Raw genomic sequence first — 19,424 nt, forward strand, 5'->3', positions numbered from 1 at the left:
TGGAGAGAGTGCAGAGACGAGCAACGAAGTTAATAAGAGGTATGGAGAACTTGGAATATGAGGAACGACTCAAGAAACTGGGACTGTTCTCCCTTGAGAAGAGAAGGCTGCGAGGGGACATGATCGAGACGTTCAAAATGCTGAAAGGCATCGATAAAATAGAGCAGGAAAATAAATTATTTACATTGTCCAACGCGACACGGACAAGAGGACATGGTTTGAAGCTAAGGGGGGACAAGTCCAGGACAAATGTCAGGAAGTTCTGTTTTACGCAGCGAGTGGTAGACGCCTGGAATGCTCTCCCAAAGGAGGTTATTAAAGAATCCACTGTGCTGGGATTCAAGGGCAAATTAGATGCACATCTCCTTATGAGAGGCATAGAGGGATATGGGTGACTAAAACTACATCAGGTGTATACCTGACTGGGCCTCCGCGTGTGCGGATCGCCGGACTCGATGGACCATGGGTCTGATCCGGAGATGGCAGTTCTTATGTTCTTATGTTCTTAAATCCACAAAATCGAACAAAAAGCATTCTTCACCATGCGAAACCTAAGAAAAATAAGAAGATTCCTTACCAAAGAACACTACAAGCTCATTGTACAATCCCTCATACTTAGTACCTTAGATTACTGCAACAGCCTCTATCTACCTTGCCCAAACATGATAAAACAACTACAGACCGTACAAAATACTGCCATCAGACTCATCTACTCACTTAGCAAATTTGACCACATCACTCCCGCCTATGTAGACGCGCACTGGCTTCCGATAAAAGCAAGAACTCAGTTCAAATTCTATTGTATACTATTTAAAGTAACCCATGGCACCCACCCCAGCTATCTAAACAACCGCCTACACCGCTACCACTCACCCAGATCAAGGAGAACTCAGAACCTATTCACCTTCCCCCTTCATAATGGTACCCGACGTAAGAAACTTTACGACAGCCTCCTGGCAACACAGGCAGCGAAAATTGACCCCACCATCACCAAACTAATGACCGAAACAACGGACATCAAAGTGTTTCGAAAAGAAATCAAAACAGTTCTATTCAAAAAACACGTCCTTACTCACTAATCTCCTCCCACTCGTACATGCTTTCTCCCCCGTGAATAACACACTAGTCAATTCCTCGAATCATACCAACCAAAAAATATCCAGACCGCTAAATAAGCATCTACCACATGTATCCAATAAACTTATCCCTTCAATGTTAGGTTATCCTCCTCAGCTACCCGAATATATTGTTATTCTCCACTGTTTCCTGTAAGTACTTGAATCTTTACTATGTAATTCCATCGGATAAATACAGATATCCTCTTATTTGTAACTATCAACTGTATCATGTAATGTACATGAATCTTTGTTATACAATTCTCTCGGTAATGTCCAGATATCTTCTAATTTGTAATCCGCTTAGAACCGCAAGGCACAAGCGGAATAGAAATCACTAATGTAATGTAATGTAATTATTGCAATGCCCTTTACAAAGGCATAACAAAAAAGAAATTAGACTCCAGATAGTACAGAATACTGCAGTAAAAATCCTATTTAATGCAATAAAGCTCACTGGTTACTAGTAGAACACAGAATCACCTTTAAAATACTTTTGTTAACTTTCAAAATCTGACAAAATAACCAACCAGAATTCATCAATCTTCTCATCCCATATAACCCTTCTAAGACCTTTCGATCATCAGCCCAAAATCTTCCCTCTGTTCCGTCACTAAAGTACATAAACACAATGAGATCTTCCATTTTTTCCGTGACTGCTCCTTCTCTTTGGAATAGTATCACAGCTTATTTACGTGAAGAATTAATTCTTAACCAATTCAAGACAAAGCTAAGGACATTCTTTAGCACTCTCCAGAGGTTAATCTTTACTAGTGGGTATATATCCAATCATGACCAACAGGTGGAGACTGAAAACAAAACTGTGGAATAGTACATAAGATATCCCCTTCTCTATTCTTATCAGTCTACTTCAGTCTCCAGCAGGTGTTGAGTGATCTGTACCCATCTCCCTTGGTAGGGCTGTTGGAATTTGTTTAGGGAGTTTCTAGTCCCTGTTTTTGGCCGGACAGAGCTTGGAGCGGGCCCTGTTTGGGGGTCCGTCCGACCTCAGGGGTGTTAAACCCGGCAGGTCTCGAGCGGGGTCCCTTCTTCCACCTCCCCACATTTTTTTTAGAGGAGCCTCAGCAGTAAGCCTTGCCCCCTAAATCAAGCAAGGCATATTGCTTCGAGAGCCTGTAGAGTCTGTTCTGTAAAAAAAAATCCTGAGGTAGTGCTGATCTGCAGGGTTGCTTCCCTGTCAATTTGCTGTATTTTTGAACTAATCGGCACTTTTTCTTCTAGCTAGGTCGCGTATGGAGCAATTGTGCCCTTCTCCGGGGGAGTGGGACACAATTTGGTCCAGCCACGAGGCACTCGCGGCTGGCCTGAACTCGGCGGTTCGGGCAGGTGCAGTCATGGAGCTCTGGCAGCGGCTGCAGGCACCCAGAACTCCCCGGCCTTAGTGCCTCATGAGTCGGCTGAAGGCAGTGAGGCAGCCTTATCTTCTCTCACTGCCTCCAGAGGGATTCCATGAACCACCAACAGTAGGAGAAAAAGGATTCCTCTCAGCTGATTTCTTTATCAGCTGTAGCAGGCTTGCCTGCTTTAGCGGCTGGGAAACCCAGCCGCTACAGGCCCTGGAGGGGTTATTTTTAGCAGGATCTTTGCCATTTTGACAGACAGTTCCCTCCATTTTGTCTGCAACCTCAGGTGACCTTCCCCCTGTATTGCAAACACAGGGGCAGGTTTCAGCAGTGTGGAAAAGATGATAAGGGTTGGATCGAGTAGTCTTGTTTCACAAGAGAGGGTGGATTGGAAGGAGGCCAACAAATTTGAAGTGTAGAAAGTCAGCATGAGTGTGGGATTTCAGTCAGTGACATACCACAGATTGACACAGAAGCAAGGGAAAGGGATTGGGACTTGTATACAGCCTTTTAGTAGCTAAAGTAGCAGATCTTAAGAGGTCAGCCAGGGCTGGAGTTTGGTGCACCTTACAGAATGTGACTTGGGAGGAGCGAGGGTATCGAACAGAGGATAGACTGTTTCATTGCAGAGCTTAAGTTGATAATTTGTGTTTGAATACATGGCAAGCACTTGTACCCACCCACTTCTAGAGCTGTCCTTTCAGTGAAACTGAGTAGTGGTATGATTCACCCTAGGCAATTCCAGTTCTTGCCTACCTGTTTAATTGCTGCCTTCAGGGAACCGAAACCAGGCCCATTTAATTGTTCTAAGCATCTGCATAGTGCTATCAAAGGTGTTCGCCTGGCTCCAGGAAGTCAATTACTGGACAATAAATTTTCAGGAGTCTCTTGGCTCATTGGAGTATTAACATATAAGCTGATTCTAATGTTTGTCTTACAGGGTTATGATTCCAGTGCTCCAAACTGGGAATTTGGGAGGATGATTAATGAGTTTAGAACTACTTTAGAGTGCCAGCAAATGAGCCTGACGGACCCAGTAAGTAAGCTTATGACTTTAAGAACAAATGCCTAATAAAAACAGAACATTCATTAGCTGTATTCTAGTAGTGAGCTCTAAATGCTGAGTTCTGCCAGTCCATCTCATTCCTGCCCTGCAGCACTTTACCACACATGCTATCTTATGGCATAAGATTTATCCATAGCATGTGTTCAGAGGTGATAATCTTACTGGGAATAAATAAAAGGGCCATAAGTGTGGTAGCTTTCCAGATTCCCTTTGGATCAAGTACTGATGTGGGTGGATATGGCAAGAGCTTTCTTTGGCATGTCTGCAGTTGGAGTTCTAACGCAAGAGGTGTTTCATTCTGGACAGTAGAGTAATCTCAAAAAAACAAAAGGAGTTGACCCCAAAATATCCATAAAGAAGAAAATCCAGAGAAAACCAAAAAAACTCTGGAGTGACGATGTTCCTAAATGGACTTTATTTGAAAGTGTCAAAGTTCCCAAAGGTACACTGAAATCATCCACATAAGAGTCTTAAAGGACCTAGTCCGCTAGGGATACAGGACCCAACACGATCCGCATTTCGACAAAAAGGCTTCTTCAGGGGTCTTATAAATAATGAGGGGTACATTAAGCATGCATGTAAGTTATGAATAGTAGTGGTGAGACTGAATATCTGACATGCAAAGAGTATGAAAGATATGTGATAAAGGACACAGTGATGTAAATGGCACTAATAAAAACGAGTTGGTGAAAAAAGTGATAAATGTCATAAATATGTGAAAACAGAAAATATTTGAGTCTATGCAAAATGCAGAGTGAAGTGAAAAACTTAAATGTATTATAAAAATGGTGGATGTGCGAAGACCATGCTAAACAAATGATCAGTGAATACTTGTGTTTAAACAAGCTAGAAAGACACAAAGGGAACTATATAGGACAAAAAACGAATGGCGAATACATACCCTGGGGGGTCCTATAAAGGTGAATATGTGGGAAACTAAAATAACATTGAATTTAAAATTTCAGGAGTTAAAACCATATATAAAACTCTATACCACTGCCAAGTTTAAGATGAAACATATTAGCAAAGCCATATAGAATGTTTTAAAACCCCAAAACAGATACAGATGATAGATGATGGAAAAAAGGGGGCCATGCAGTAAAAAAGAGGGGGTGAGATCTTCCAATAAAGAGGCTAAATTGAAAACCTAAGGTCAAAAGCCATACAAGTTAGCATACCCAGTGAACTGTGATTGAAAGAAAAACGGTGAGAAGAAGCCACAGAAAAGTGATATTGGGGGACGGGCTCAGCAAAGGAACCATGCTGCACTTTACTAAATAACACTAAAAAAACAGATAAGGGATATAAAAATACATAGCTGAATACGGCTAATTAAGAGAAAAACCAAAAGAGGGTCATCCAGTAAACAATATGGAAGACATCCAGTGAAAGTTAGAGGAAGAATGAAATCTAGAAGAAATCAAAGACCCATGACATCCTTGAAAAGAGCTGTGCAGAAGCAGAAACCAAAGTAAAGAACGAGTGAGAAGCACTTGCCAATTGTGTGGTGAGCCACTGCTTGCATTTGCAATGGAAAGGGACTTGCATTGAAGGAGGAGCAATTAAATATGCGATCTGATTGGTGGATTGTGCCACAAAACAAAAAGAAAGAGGGGGGGGAAGGAAGCTAGCAGAACTGAAATAAGTGAATGCTAGTTAAAGTGAATTGTTCCAAATACATATTAAAAGTTAGGTGGATTACTAGAAAAAGGATAAACATCAAAAAAGAACATAGGAAGAGTATGAATTGCATTACAGAAATTAAAGCAGACCCTAATTAATGGAGAGGAGAAGAAATGGGAATTGCTGAAATGAATGAAGTTTAGTCAAGTGCAATGTAAAAAAAGCATGAACATATCAGTGAAGGACTTTGGTAAATGAACTTTATGTAAAAGATAAAATTTCAAATATAAAAAAGATTAAGATTTAAAAATCAAACAAACAATAAGACCATACAAGTAAGCAAATAGTTAAAAAAAAAATTGCCATACATTATATCTGCCTACATCAAGGAACAGAATAAATGACATGATTATAATGAATTACATATAAAGGTATGAATATGCATATAGAAATATAAATATGCAAATATGAATGTGTGTGTATGTGTATATATATATATATATATATATATATATGAGTATAAATATGCATAGAAATATTATAAATATACATAATGATTCTGTGTGGAATATAAAGAATTTCTGCCTTAACATTGTAAAAGCAGTCATATATAAAGAAAGATGTTCAAGGAATGTGTCCTATACTATAAAAGCAAATAAATGGGTTTTGGCATGGCTTAGTTCACATTGGACATACAAAGAAAGTTAAAAACAATCATATATGAAAAACTTATAAACACATTAAAATAGAATTATCATAATAATAATCATCAATGATTCATAAGAAATAATTGGAAACATACATAAAAATAATTACTGAATTCTCAATAGACATTAAAATGCAAAACCCATGGAGACATATAAATTGCATGACATATCAAGCCACTTAATGAAATTCAATTCCACATGAACATAATGAATTAAATTATCATACATAATGAATCATTGTACAGTAGGCATAAAGGCTTATGTAGTTATAAAATGTGATGAACAAAAAAATCTAAAGAACCACAATGGCATAAGGGTCATAATAAATATCAGATAAAGTATACACATAAAAATGTATTATATATTATATTTTATCACTTAAAAATTAACTTAATATAAAAACAGTTTAGAATAAATGTATTCATGTTCTCAAAGAAAAGAGATATAATCTATATCCTGATTAAGGCCTGCAGGAATTGTGGTGTCCATTTCGAAAATCGCCCTCTGCTCTGATTGTGAAAGTAACTGATTAATATCACCTCCCCTCTGTCGTGGTTTAAATGTTTTGAAAACAAAAAAATAAAGATCGTCAATGGTGTGATCCATTTCTATCCAATGAGTGACTAATGGGGCAGATACTACTTGTATTAAGATACAGCTGCGATGTTCTATAATTCTAATCTTTATTTTCCTCTTGGTTTTCCCAATATATAGAAGGTCGCATGGGCACTTGATTATGTAAAGTACATTATCTGTATTACAATTACTATTAAAGTTAAGTCTGTATTTTTTTTGGTTCTTGGATGTTTGAAAGAGTGAATGTTCGAAGTATGTTTACAGACGGAGCAGGAACCACATGGTTGGTGTCCATGGTGTGTTTCATGTTGTCTCTTAATCGTAGGTAGTGCTGAAGGAACTAATCTCCCAATGCTCGCAAGCTGGTTCACCAGAGGGTTCTGCTGCCCACTTCAGGTTCTATTTTGGAGGTTTGTCACATCTTATAGGTCCCTCCCTCTCTAAAAACCTTTTCTGTATTTTTTTAGTTCTTTGAACCGTATTTTTAGCTCCAAAACTCCAGTTGTGGTGACTCTTGGATTTCCTGATTTTCCTCCTACCCTCCCCCCCCCCCCAGTTCTCCAGATCTTTCAAATTGCTTCACTTTTGCCTAAAAACTGGTAGGGATGGAGTCCTCTGGCTTTCTTACCCCTAATTTATGCCTGATTTTAACTGGATGGATGCTGGAGGAGAGCCCTTGCACCATGTGCCGTGCAGCACATGAAGGGGAGTCGGGAACATCTGGCTTGGCCTCCTCTTTGGTCTCTAGGGCTTGGAGCCTTTGAGGGACCTTGTTTACCAGGAGAAATTCACTTGAGGAGCCCCACCAGCAGCATACCTAAGTATAAGAGTGCAGAAGCTATGGAGCCCAAGAGATGTAAGGTGGAGTTACCTAATGAGGATTTGGTGATGTTAAATATCATTCGGAGCGGGTACAAGCTAGAGTTCACCCATTCCTTAACAGACTAGTTTGTGGACTCCTTGGTGGGATGCCCAGAAAAGTCATGCAGAGTCTTAGCAACAGTACAGAGACTTGTAGCAATTCACACTAGAGCCAGGGCTCAGGCAAATACTCCATATACTTCATAGTGCCCAAGAAAGGCTCAGAAGATTGGAGACCCATTCTCGATCTTGCACACATCGAGGCCCTGAAAGTTCCACGTTTTGCGTCCTTGCAGCATTAGCTCCGAGGGAATTTCTAGCCTACTTTCCCATATTTCCAGAACATATGAGATCCTGAGTTTCCATGTGCTAGAGAAACATTCAGTTCTCAGCACTCCCCTTTGGTTTGGCAACAGCACCCCACACATTCACCAAGGTGATGGTGGTAGCAGCGCATTTCTGCAGGGTAGGATTGCAAGTGCACCCATATTTATCATTCTCGGAAGGGGAACAAGCAGTGATTCTAGTGGTCCAGGACAGGTCATGCGGATCCTGGGCTGGTTAGCTGTCTCTGTCTCAATCCCTGGAATGCCTGGGAATATTGCCAGAGGTTGTGGTAAGAGCAGATAGCATAGCTGGTTTTAAGAAAGGTTTGGACAAGTTATTGGAGGAAAAATACATAGTCTTGATATTAAGAAAGACATGGGGAAGCCACTGCTTGCCCTAAATAGGTAGCATGGAATATTGCTACTCCTTGGGTTTTGGCCAGGCATTAGTGACCTGGATTGGTCACCTTGAGAACAGGCTACTGGGCTTGATGGACCATTGGTCTGATCCAGTAAGGCTATTCTTATGTTCTTATTATGTAACATGGCATAAGGCCAGTTTTATCTTCCTGAGGTATGCAGTTGGAAGCTTTGCCCTTGGATAAGAACATAAGAATAGCATTACTGGGTCAGACCAATGGTCCATCAATCCCAGTAGCCCGTTCTCACAGTGGCCAATCCAGGTCACTAGTACCTGGCCAAAACCCAAGGTGAAGCAATATTCCATGCTAATGGGCATGATGGCCAAACCAGCTCTGTATGTGCACCACTATCAAGTACTGGGCTTCATGGCAGCCACTATAGATGTGATTCCTTGGGCAAAGGCTCGCGTGCCCTTTCCAGAATGCTCCTGTCTCGGTGATCTCAACAAATGGACTCCCTTCAAACAACTCTCCCGTGCACTCTGGAATCCCAGTAAGATTTGGTGGCTCAGTACACAGTTATCACGGGGCATGCCCTTCAGGATAATTTTGTGGGCGATTCTTACAATGGGTGCAATGAATGTCAGCTTGTTCGGCTGGGGATGCCATTGTAATGGACACCCAGTACAGGGGCGATGGTTGGCTTCCCAGAGAAATTGATCCATCAGATTTGAGCTTCGGACCATTTGGTGTTTACAGAAGCTGGAGAAGTCTTGAAGGACAGACGGTCTGAGTTTTCTCACATTGCTACAGTGGTGACATATGTCAATTGCCAAGGAGTCCCCAAGAGTTCACAGATGAGCCTTGAAGCCACTTACTTTTTAGGTGGGCAGAGCTACACCTACAGGTGATCTCTGTGGCACAAGTAACAGGAATAGACAATGGCCAAGCCGATTTATCTCAGCAGGCAGACCAAAGATCAGACATTATTGGCAGCAGTGTTCCAGTCGTTCTTCGATGGGTCAGCCAAATTTTGTTCTGATGGCTATGGTGAGGAACATGAAGGCAGACCTTTTTCTTCAGTTGGAGATCTATGCCCAGAAGTGAAGGCCTGGCTTCCCTAGTCCAATCGTGGCCAAAGGGGGTGAGCTCTTGTACATGCTTCCTCAATGGCTCATGATAGGGCGAATACTTCACAGAATAGCAAACCACCCAGGGAAAGTGGTCCTCATAGCACCGTATTGGCCACACAGGCTGCGATAAACGGACCTAGTGTCTTCAGAGTGACCAGGGTCTCAGATACAGCCCAATCTCTCATGGCCCAGTGTTCATAGAAGATCTGGGTATCTTTGGTCTTATGGCATGGCTCTTGAGTTACTCTCAGAGCTAAGAAGCATAAAATGGTCTCTGCTTACACTAAGCATGGGAGACATTTCAGCATTGATGCACAAAAGAGAAAGTTGAGCCATTTCATGCTCCGATCTCTGTGGTGCTGGCTTTCCTCCAAGCAGGTCTCAAAGGCCTCGCAATGGTGTTTCTCAGGGTCCAAGTGGTGAGCCTTTCATGCTTCAGAGCCCACAGACATAAAGCTCTCCTGGCTTCTCATCCAGACATAGACAGATTCATAGAGGGGGCACTAAGGCTTAGATCAGTGGTTCCCAAACCTGTTCTGGGGGACCCCCAGCCAGTCAGGTTTTCAAGATATCCCTAATGAATATGCATGAGAGAGATTTGCATATAATGGAAGTGACAGGTATGCAGATCTCTCATGCATATTCATTAGGGATATCTTGAAAACCTGACTGGCTGGGGGTCCCCCAGGACAGGTTTGGGAACCACTCACTGGCTTAGATCATGCAGGCCTGTCATGCAGGGAGCCCTTCCTCAAGATCACTGAGGTGGGAGTTTCCTTGTGCACGGTCCCATCCTTTTTGTCAAAAGTTGTTTTGCCATTTCATGTCAATCAAGAGGTAAGATTACCAGTGTTCCAGACCACAGGGTCAAAGAAAAGGGACCAGATTCTGAGAGAGCTGGATGTGGGGAGAGTCATCCTATATTTTATCTAGGGGTCACCAATGCGTTCTGACTGTCAGAACACATCTATTTGTGCTCACTAGTCAGGCTAGACATGATAGACTGGCATCTTAAGGCTACCATTTCAAAACGGTTGTGAATGGCCACATCAACTCTGCACACATTCTCCCAAGTTCTAGAGAGCACAGAGTTTGGGCTCCAATATTGCAAGCAGGTGTAGAGGTCCCGCCCTAGATTTCTGGGACTGCTTTTGTACGTCCCTATAGTCCAGAATGACATATCTATTGCACTAGAAAGAGATTAGCTCTTACCATGCTACTATCTTTTCTAGTAGATAGGTATGTCATTCTGGAACCCCACCCTGTCAGTTATTTCTCCGCCTGCCTATTTTCTCATTCGGAATGTTTGTGATGAAACTGAGATTTTGATGTCTGTCGGACCTCAGAGTATGAAGAATAATCTAGAACACATTGGCGGAATGTTTGAGCTCTATAGATGTTTGGTATGGTTATTCTGATATTTTGATCAGTTAAAATGTTTAACCTGTTTTACTTTTCTTTTTTTTTTTTTTTAATTCTTTATTCATTTTTTAATCTTACAACAAGTGTACAAATAATAAAACATTTAAAATTAAATACATCACTTGAATTTCTTTCTATTATAACACCCACCCACCCTTTCCTTTAGCATTCAATCAAAAATATATAAATATAAATATTCTTTACTATTGATTAAACCTATAGTAAAACTTTAATTCACCCTCCTCCCCCCATTTGCAGATATACTTTCAATACTTTTCAGAGCAAAACAGATTTGTAGTTCGGGGAGCCTCCCTGTACCTCTACTCCTTGTGTTCCTATATAGGGCTTTACCTGCTTTGGTACAAATTGAAGGGTGCAGCAGAGCCCTCTGGAGAAGGAGGAGAAGAGAACCTGGATTCCTTCAGCACGGTTCACGAGCATGGGGAGAATACCCTATTGTCCAGAATGACACACCTATCTACTAGAAAATATATTAGCAAGGTAAAAACTTAATCTCTCTTTCAGACTCCAAGTCTTCATTCTTTCTCTATATGTTGTATATCTTTAAGATTGAAGAGCATCAGATATGCGTGTGTGTTCGGAAGCGCCCTCTCAACAAGCAAGGTAAGGTGAAGACCTTAACATGCACACAACCCGATTTGCTAATTCCACTGCCTGAAAAGTTAACTAACAGAGGTTGTTGTCTTCTCTGCAGAGCTTTCCAAGAAGGAAATAGACGTCATTTCAGTTCCCAGTAAGGGAGTGCTCCTAGTGCATGAGCCTAAATTAAAAGTAGACCTAACAAAGTACTTGGAAAACCAGGCTTTCCGGTTTGATTTTGCCTTTGATGAAGCTGTTTCAAATGAGATGGTGTACAGGTACGGCTGATATGCTGGGTGATGGAAACAAGAGAAGGGAGGTTGAGCTGCAAGAAAATGGCCTGTTTTGCCCACCTTCTTACGCTACCAGAAGTGTTGTGGTTAATGAATATAGTACTTGATTTTCTTTATATTCTTCTGATTGTATCATGACCTTGTAACTAGATTGAACAACTTTCTTACCAAAAGATGTATATTGTCCCGCAGGGTTCCCCTTTTTAAAGAGAATTCTAGCCAACCTTCCCTAAAAAGATATGTGCCTTGGGATTCCCTTAATGTGGTGAGCTAAATACTATGATACATTAGGCATACACTCCAAACCTATTGTGCTCTCATATTTCACTTGCATGGAGGAAGGTGAGTAAATCTTTCATTCCTGCCATGGTTATAATACTCTTCTTTAAGAAATTGCAGGGAAACTTCCGATTGAAAACAGAAGGAAGTCAGAAAGTGCTTGTATCAAAAAGTAAACTGACCTCATTTAAAACCTGTCTATGGAGATTGATCAAAAATTTGGAAGTTGCTCAGAGACGTGAAACTCTTCAGGGAAGGTATATACCTCCCCAGTATGGGTACAGAGTTTACCTTCCAGTCATTGCAGCTTTTTCAATAATGATCACGCTCCAAACCAGGGAAATTTAAAGAATATATCAGTCTTTTAAAACTACTTCAAAAATGATGGCATTCTTTGTTTGTATGTTTCATGAAAGCAAACATCACTTGAAATAGGTGACTTATAATGCTATTACTTAGCTTTATGAAAAGTTTGGGGTCCCAACGTGGCCCCATTTCATTTTTCTTCTTCAGGAGACCCAATTGTAAAAGTACTGAGAGTCCTTTAAAGCTTTAAATAACTATTTTGAATTGGTGATGTAAACACACCACTCCTGGAAACAGCTATCAATATGGGAGGTTTCAACCTTCCCTGAAGAGTTTCACGTCTCTGAGCAACTTCCAAATTTTTGATCAATCTCCATAGACAGGCAGTATTATAACCATCTCACTTAAAACCTATCATAACCTATTCTATAAAAAATACTAGCGCAAATGATGACTCATGGTGTGATTTCCACCAGATGTAGAATGGCTGTAAACACATGGACCTAGGTGTTGGCATGTGTGTGCATAAATGATTAGAATTGTATAACTTATACATGTACTTGTGAGCTTGCTTAAGTGCATGCCCACCAGCAAATCTTGATAACATTTTGCAAGGCAGTCTTCTATAACAGATCATTTACATGTGCCTACTTTTTTGAGACATCTTTTATCATTCCCTCTGTGAGAAATTCCCTAACCCCTATTTCTTAAGCATCCCTCCAGACCGGCACAGCTCACTGATGGGTAATAGCTCACCATGACCAGCAGGTGGAGACTGAGACAAACTTTTTGCTATAGTACAAGTGGGCTATGCATTCCCAAGTATTCTGTCTACTCTTAGTCTCCAGCAGGTGGAGGTGGTAAGCTTACCTGGTTTAGTGTAGGGCTGTTGGAATTTGTTTAGTGGCCTTCTGATCCCTGTCTCTGCTGCTGGACTGAGCTTAGGGGGGAGCCTTTCAGGGGTCTGTCCAACCTTGGGAGTGTTATTAAATGAGAGTACCCAAGAAAGGGACTTGGGGGTAATGGTGGACATGACAATGAAGCTGACGGCACAGTGTGCAGCAGCCGCTAAGAAGGCAAACAGAATGCTAGGCATAATCAAGACGGGTACTACAACCAGAACGAAAGAAGTTATCCTGCCATTGTATTGGGTGATGGTTCGTATGCATCTGGAGTACTGCGTCCAATATTGGTCGCCGTACCTTAAGAAGGACATGGTGTTACTCGAGAGGGTTCAGAGAAGAGCGACGCGTCTGATAAAGGGGATGGAAAACCTTTCATATGCTGAGAGATTGGAGAAACTGGGTCTCTTTTTCCTGGAGAAGAGGAGACTTAGAGGGGATATGATAGAGATTTATAAGATCATGAAGGGCATAGAGAGAGTAGAGAGGGACAGATTCTTCAAACTTTCAAAAAATAAAAGAACAAGAGGGCATTCAGAAAAGTTGAAAGGGGACAGATTCAAAACGAATGCTAGGAAGTTCTTCTTTACCCAGCGTGTGGTAGACACCTGGAATGCGCTTCCAGAGAGCGTAATAGGGCAGAGTACGGTACTGGGGTTCAAGAAAGGATTGGACAATTTCCTGCTGGAAAAGGGGATAGAGCCGTATAGATAAAGGATTACTGCACAGGTCCTGGACCTGTTGGGTAGCCGCGTGAGCGGACTGCTGGGCACGATGGACCTCAGGTTTGACCCAGCAGAGGCATTGCTTATGTTCTTATGTTGCACTCAATGGATTTGAGTCCCTCCCCCATTTCCCCAACCTCCCCAAACTTTTTTTTCTCTAGAGGTGCCTCAGCTGTAAGCCTTGCCACCGATATTGGCAAGGCATATGGCTTAGAGAGCTGTTGGGGTCTGTTCAAATAAGTTTTGTGTTTTTAAATCATGAGGCTGTGTTGGCCTGAAGAGAAGCCTTCAATTGAATTGATTCTAACCAGCACTTTTTCTTTAGCTGTCAACATATTGCGCAATGAGCACTTTTTTAAAAGGGAAAGTGCTCCAGACATGAGGTCGATGTGGCTGGCCTGTGTTTGCGGTGTGCCGACCGCTACAAAGGGGAATCCTTGTCAACTTTGGGTGCCGGTGAGCAGGGTTCCCTTTCGCAAGTGCCTCGCGCATTGGTAGCAGACAGTGGGGAAACTCAGGCTTCCCTCACCACCAACACAGGAATTCTCCCAGCTGTCGACAGTCCCTTACTGCTGATAATGCTGGGGATTCCCTTACCGCTGCTACCAGCTTGCCTGCTTTAGCGGCTGGGGTGGTTCAGGCCTCAGGAGTTTTTTCTGGCGAGTTTTGCACTAGTTTTGGCAGGAAGCTCCTCCATTTTGTCTGCAACCTCAGGTGACCTGCCCCCTGTATAAATGGAAACAGCCCAACCTACCTAAACGACCGCCTCATCCAAACCACCTCTACCAGGCATAGAAAAACACACACCCCATTCACTTATCCCCCCCCCCCCCAATCAAAAGAAGTAAAATGGAAAAAACTATACAACGGACTACTGGCCTCTCAGGCAGCGAAGATAGACAACCAAGTCTCCAACCTATTGACAGCAACCCCAGACTACAAGATGTTCAGAAAGGAAATAAAAACTATACTCTTCAAGAAATCCCTTAATAATTCTTAATACCATGATAAAGCTTACCTCTTACCATCCCCTCCCTAACCCCAGATCCTACTTTTCCCTCTCTTGGAAACCTTCTCTGATCTAACATTGTAACCCTTCTTCCATAACTCTTTTTGTAATCCACTTTGAACCGAAAGGTAATGGTGGAATAGAAATCTGTAATGTAATGTTTTTGCTAGGTCTCCTGCTTTGGCAGTGAGTCCTAATGTGCTGCCAGGGTTTTTTCCCTTGATTTTTGTTTTAGCCTTGTGCAAGGCTTATCTTCAGGCAGCTGAGGGTTCTGCTTTCTCCCTGAGGGTTTCTGGGGGGGGGGGGGGTTGCCCTCCATGTCCACCCCTGTTCGCCCCCCCCCCCCCCGGTGCCAGTTTCGACCCAGTGTTGTCCCCATTCCCCCAGTTACGTCCAAGCTGCCGAGGTTCTCTTTGGGACGATTTTTTGTTTGGGGAGATGTTTTTGCTTGATGAGGACTTTGGACTCCTTGGTGGACCTCCGGGATGGATGCCGCTGGTGGCTGTTGAAACGAACAGGATCCGTTTCTTGGTCCTGAAACTGCCCTGCAAAACACTCTGTCATCTGGAGGCAATTCCCCTTAGAAAGAAAGATAGGTAGCCAGTATTCTAAAGAGATTTTGCCTGCTTTATTATGAGTGTGCATTCATTTATATATCTGTTACATGGGTCAGTGGTAACCATCACAGGAAAAGGGGGATGGACAAGAGAGGGGAGGGGGTGCGTGAGCAGGATATGTACATGGCAGGGGGGTTTGAGCATGTATTGTCTTAAAGACGAAACTTCATTAACATGATTAAATGACCTCTTCCCAAACCATCGAGAGAGTAAACACAAACATTCTGCATCTGATTACCTCCAGCACAGGAGGAACAAAAGACATCCTTTTAGACAGAGACAGAAAACTTATCCATTAAAATGTGTCCTTTCAGCTGTTTTTTGGAACCACCAGCTAATGAGGATGCATGTGTGGTGCGCATTTTTCAGCTGGAAGAGCTCCAGGAGCTTATTCTTCAGGTTTCCTCTGTTTTGCATTTTGAGGAGGATGCAAAGGAGATCCCGTGTGTGGTGGACCCCCTGCTTCGCGGGATGCGCTCGGCCTCCCGCTCTTTTGCTATGCATCAAGATATTCAGGATATTGTGCTAGCACAATGGAACTTGCTGGAAACGCCTTTTCGTTTTGTGTAGTCTATGGCCTGCCTGTATCCTATCCCAGAGGGGTTTAAGGTTACCTTAAAGTCGCCGGTGGTGGATGCGGTGATTTCGGGCATCGCATGTTGGCTTATGGTGCTATCTGGTGGCTTGGGCTTGTTTTCAGTGATCCGAGCATGTCCTTTGACCAGGAATCTAACTGTTCCTTGGTGGATCAGGAGGTGCCTAATATTGAGATGGATTCTTATCTCTCGGATGCCATGTATGATCTGTTGCAAGCTTAGGCCAAGTCCATAGCTCTCGGTGTGGCCGCTCATCGTACCATGTGGCTCTGGGCTTGGTCGGCGGACATGGCATCCAAGGCTAAACTTACGAAATTTTCCTTTCTGGGGTCTTGTTTGGCGAGGATTTGGACAAGTTGGTTCAGACCTTGACTGGCTCCAAGGTGCCTGTCTTCCTGAAGACCGTGCACGCCCACCTGCTCGGGGGTGGGATTTTTGCCGTTACCACCCTGGTCGAGGAGCAGCTTCCTTTCCTTCCAGGTCTCCCCAAGGCCTTTTTTATCAGCACATGCAGTCCATTCAGGGGGGCCCGTCGGGGGGGGGGATGATATTCCTCCGCCGCCCACCCCGCCCAATGATTCTTTGCGGGCTCTTCCCCTGGTGCCGCACAGTTGCGGGACTTTTACCAGGGGTGGACTAAGTTATGATGGATTAGTGGGTCCTAGAGGTGATTCGGGACGGATATGCTCTGGAGTTTTCCTGGCCATTGCCAGATCGCTTCCTATCTTCTTTGTCAGGTGGCATGGAAGAAGCAAGCTTTTTGTCAGACGCTACAAAGGTTGCTAGACTTCAAAGTGGTAGTTCCAGTGCTTCCTCAGGAGTTTCGCAGCGGCCGGTATTCCATTTACTTCATGGTACCCAAGAAAGAGGGGTCTTTTTTTCAGCCCATCTTGGATCTGAAGGGGATCAACAGGGTGCTCCAGGTTCCGTCTTTTCATATGGAGACTCTGAGATCTGTCATTTTGGCGGTTCAGCCGGGAGAATTCCTGACTTCTCTCAATCTGACAGAAGCCTACTTGCATATTCCAATTCGCGCCTCCCTTCAGAGGTTTCTTTGCTTTCTGATCTTGGGATGGCACTATCAATTTTGTGTGCTTCATTTTGGTCTGGCCACTGCTCCGTGGACATTCACCAAGATTATGGTGGTCATGGTGGCGGCCTTGCGCAAAGAGGGCATTCGCCGCTTCAGTATGTTCTGCTTCAGTGGTGGTCACCTCAGTTGCACTATCTGGACGAAATTTCCCATTCCTCTCCGGGGGTTAGTTCGTCGCAGCCTTCGGTGGTGGCTACAGTCTTTCAGTTTGATGTAGGGAGCGAGTCTGGTTCAGCCCCAGTGAACGGTGTTTATCAAGGACACCAGTCTCCTCGGCTGGGGAGCTCAGTGTCTCGGTCACTCAGCTCAGGGCAGCTGGTCTCCGGAGGCAGTGTCTTGGGTTGATCAATATTCTGGAGACCAGAGCTATCTGGTTGGTGATGCTAGTGTTCCGGGCAAGTCGGTTCGGGTTCTCTCGGACAATGCCATGGCGGTGGTTTATGTCAGTCGGGGGGATGGGACCAGTAGTAATCTGGGCAGAGACTCATCTTCTAGACATAGCGGGAGTGGAGATTGTCCAAGCGAGCTTCTCAGTTATGTGCTAGATCCCAGAGAGTGTCTTGGTTCCACAGCCACTGTGTTAACTCCCAGAGACAAGCCAGTTATGACAGTAGTTAAGCTTCCCGGAAATGGTGGCTGAGCTTGGCTGGGAAGCTTGGCTACTGTCATAACGGGCTTGTCTCTGGGAGTTAACACAGTGGAACTTTTGCCGCCCCTGATGCAGCAGAAATGCAAAACGAGGATTTCTTTGTCAGGTGAAGTAGAGTAGTGCCAGTGACTGGTCTGGACTGTACTAGAGTGACCTGAAGTAGGAGAAAACAGGCAGATAGGCAAGGGAGACCTGGTCGACATTGTATATCTGAATTTTCAGAAGGCGTTCATAAGAACATAAGAATTGCCACTGCTGAGTCAGACCAGTGGTCCATCATGCCCAGAAGTCCGCTCACATGGCAGCCCTCTGGTCTAAGACCAGCACCCTAACTGAGACTAGCCCTATTAGCGCACGTTCTTATTCAACAGAAACTTGTCTAACTTTGTCTTGAATCCTTGGAGGGTGTATTCCCCTATAACAGCCTCTGGAAGGGCGTTCCAGCTTTCTACCACTCTCTGGGTGAAGAAGAGCTTCCTTACGTTTGTACGTAATCTATCCCCTTTCAACTTTAGAGAGTGCCCTCTTGTTCTCCCTACCTTGGAGAGGGTGAACAACCTGTCCTTATCTACTAAGTCTATCCCCTTCAGTACCTTGAATGTTTCGATCATGTCCCCTCTCAATCTCCGCTGTTCGAGAGAGAAGAGGACCAGTTTCTCTAATCTTTCGCTATACGGCAGCTCCTCCAGCCCCTTAACCATCTTAGTCGCTCTTCTCTGGACCCTTTCGAGTAGTACCGTGTCCTCCTTCAGGTACGGCGACCAGTGCTGGACGCAGTACTCCAGGTGAGGGCGTACCATGGCCCGGTACAGCGGCATGATAACCTTCTCTGATCTGTTCATGATCCCCTTCTTTATCATTCCTAGCATTCTGTTTGCCCTTTTTGATGCCACCGCACATTGTGTGGACAGCTTCATTGACTTGTCGATCAGAACTCCCAAGTCTCTTTCCTGGGAGGTCTCTCCGAGTACCGCCCCAGACATCCTGTATTTGTGCATGAGATTTTTGTTACCGACATGCATCACTTTACACTTCCACGTTGAACCTCATCTGCCATGTTGATGCCCATTCCTCGAGCTTGATTATGTCACGTTGCAGATCTTTGCAATCCCCCTGCGTCTTTACTACTCTGAATAACTTCGTATCATCCGCAAATTTAATCACCTCACTTGTCGTACCTATGTCCAGATCATTTTTAAAGATGTTAAAACAGCACGGGTCCAAGCACCGAGCCCTGCGGCACCCCACTGGTGACGCTCTTCCAGTCCGAGTATTGTCCATTTACCCCCCCCCCCTTTCTGTTTCCTATGCTCCAGCCAGTTTTTAATCCACGTGAGTATTTCACCCTCAATTCCATGGCTTGCAATTTTCCGAAGTAGTCGTTCATGCTGAACATTGTCAACAAGGTTCCGCATGAATGACTACTTCGGAAAATTAAGAGCCATGGAATAGAGGGTAAAATACTCACGTGGATTAAAAATTGACTAGCAGATAGGAAACAGAATGGGGGTAAATGGACAATACTCATTCTGGAGGAAAGTCACCAGTGGGGTGCCACAGGGCACGGTGCTCTTTAACATATTCATAAATGATCTGGAAATGGGTATGACAAGTGAGGTGATCAAATTTGCGGATGATACAAAGTTATTCAGAGTAATGAAGACGCAGGGGGATTGTGAAGATCTGCAACACGACATAACCACGCTCGAGAAATGAGCAGCGACATGGCAAATGAGGTTTAACGTGGATAAGTGTAAGGTAATGCATGTCGGTATCAAAAATTCCATACACCAATACAAG

General features: G+C 43.6%; 1 protein-coding gene across 5 annotated transcripts in view; it reads left to right on the forward strand.

The window, feature by feature from the left end:
* Positions 1–19,424, forward strand: part of KIF2C (kinesin family member 2C) — a 181,781-nt gene that overhangs the window by 84,671 nt on the left and 77,686 nt on the right. For all 5 annotated transcript variants that reach the window (XM_033917078.1, XM_033917083.1, XM_033917079.1 and 2 more), the window contains 3 exons: positions 3,420–3,515; positions 11,125–11,179; positions 11,271–11,433. In XM_033917078.1, coding sequence (XP_033772969.1) covers positions 3,420–3,515; positions 11,125–11,179; positions 11,271–11,433 — 314 coding nt within the window. The remainder of the gene's footprint in view (positions 1–3,419; positions 3,516–11,124; positions 11,180–11,270; positions 11,434–19,424) is intronic.

Source organism: Geotrypetes seraphini, chromosome 12, assembly GCF_902459505.1.
Source record: "Geotrypetes seraphini chromosome 12, aGeoSer1.1, whole genome shotgun sequence".
NCBI classification, from domain to species: domain Eukaryota; kingdom Metazoa; phylum Chordata; class Amphibia; order Gymnophiona; family Dermophiidae; genus Geotrypetes; species Geotrypetes seraphini.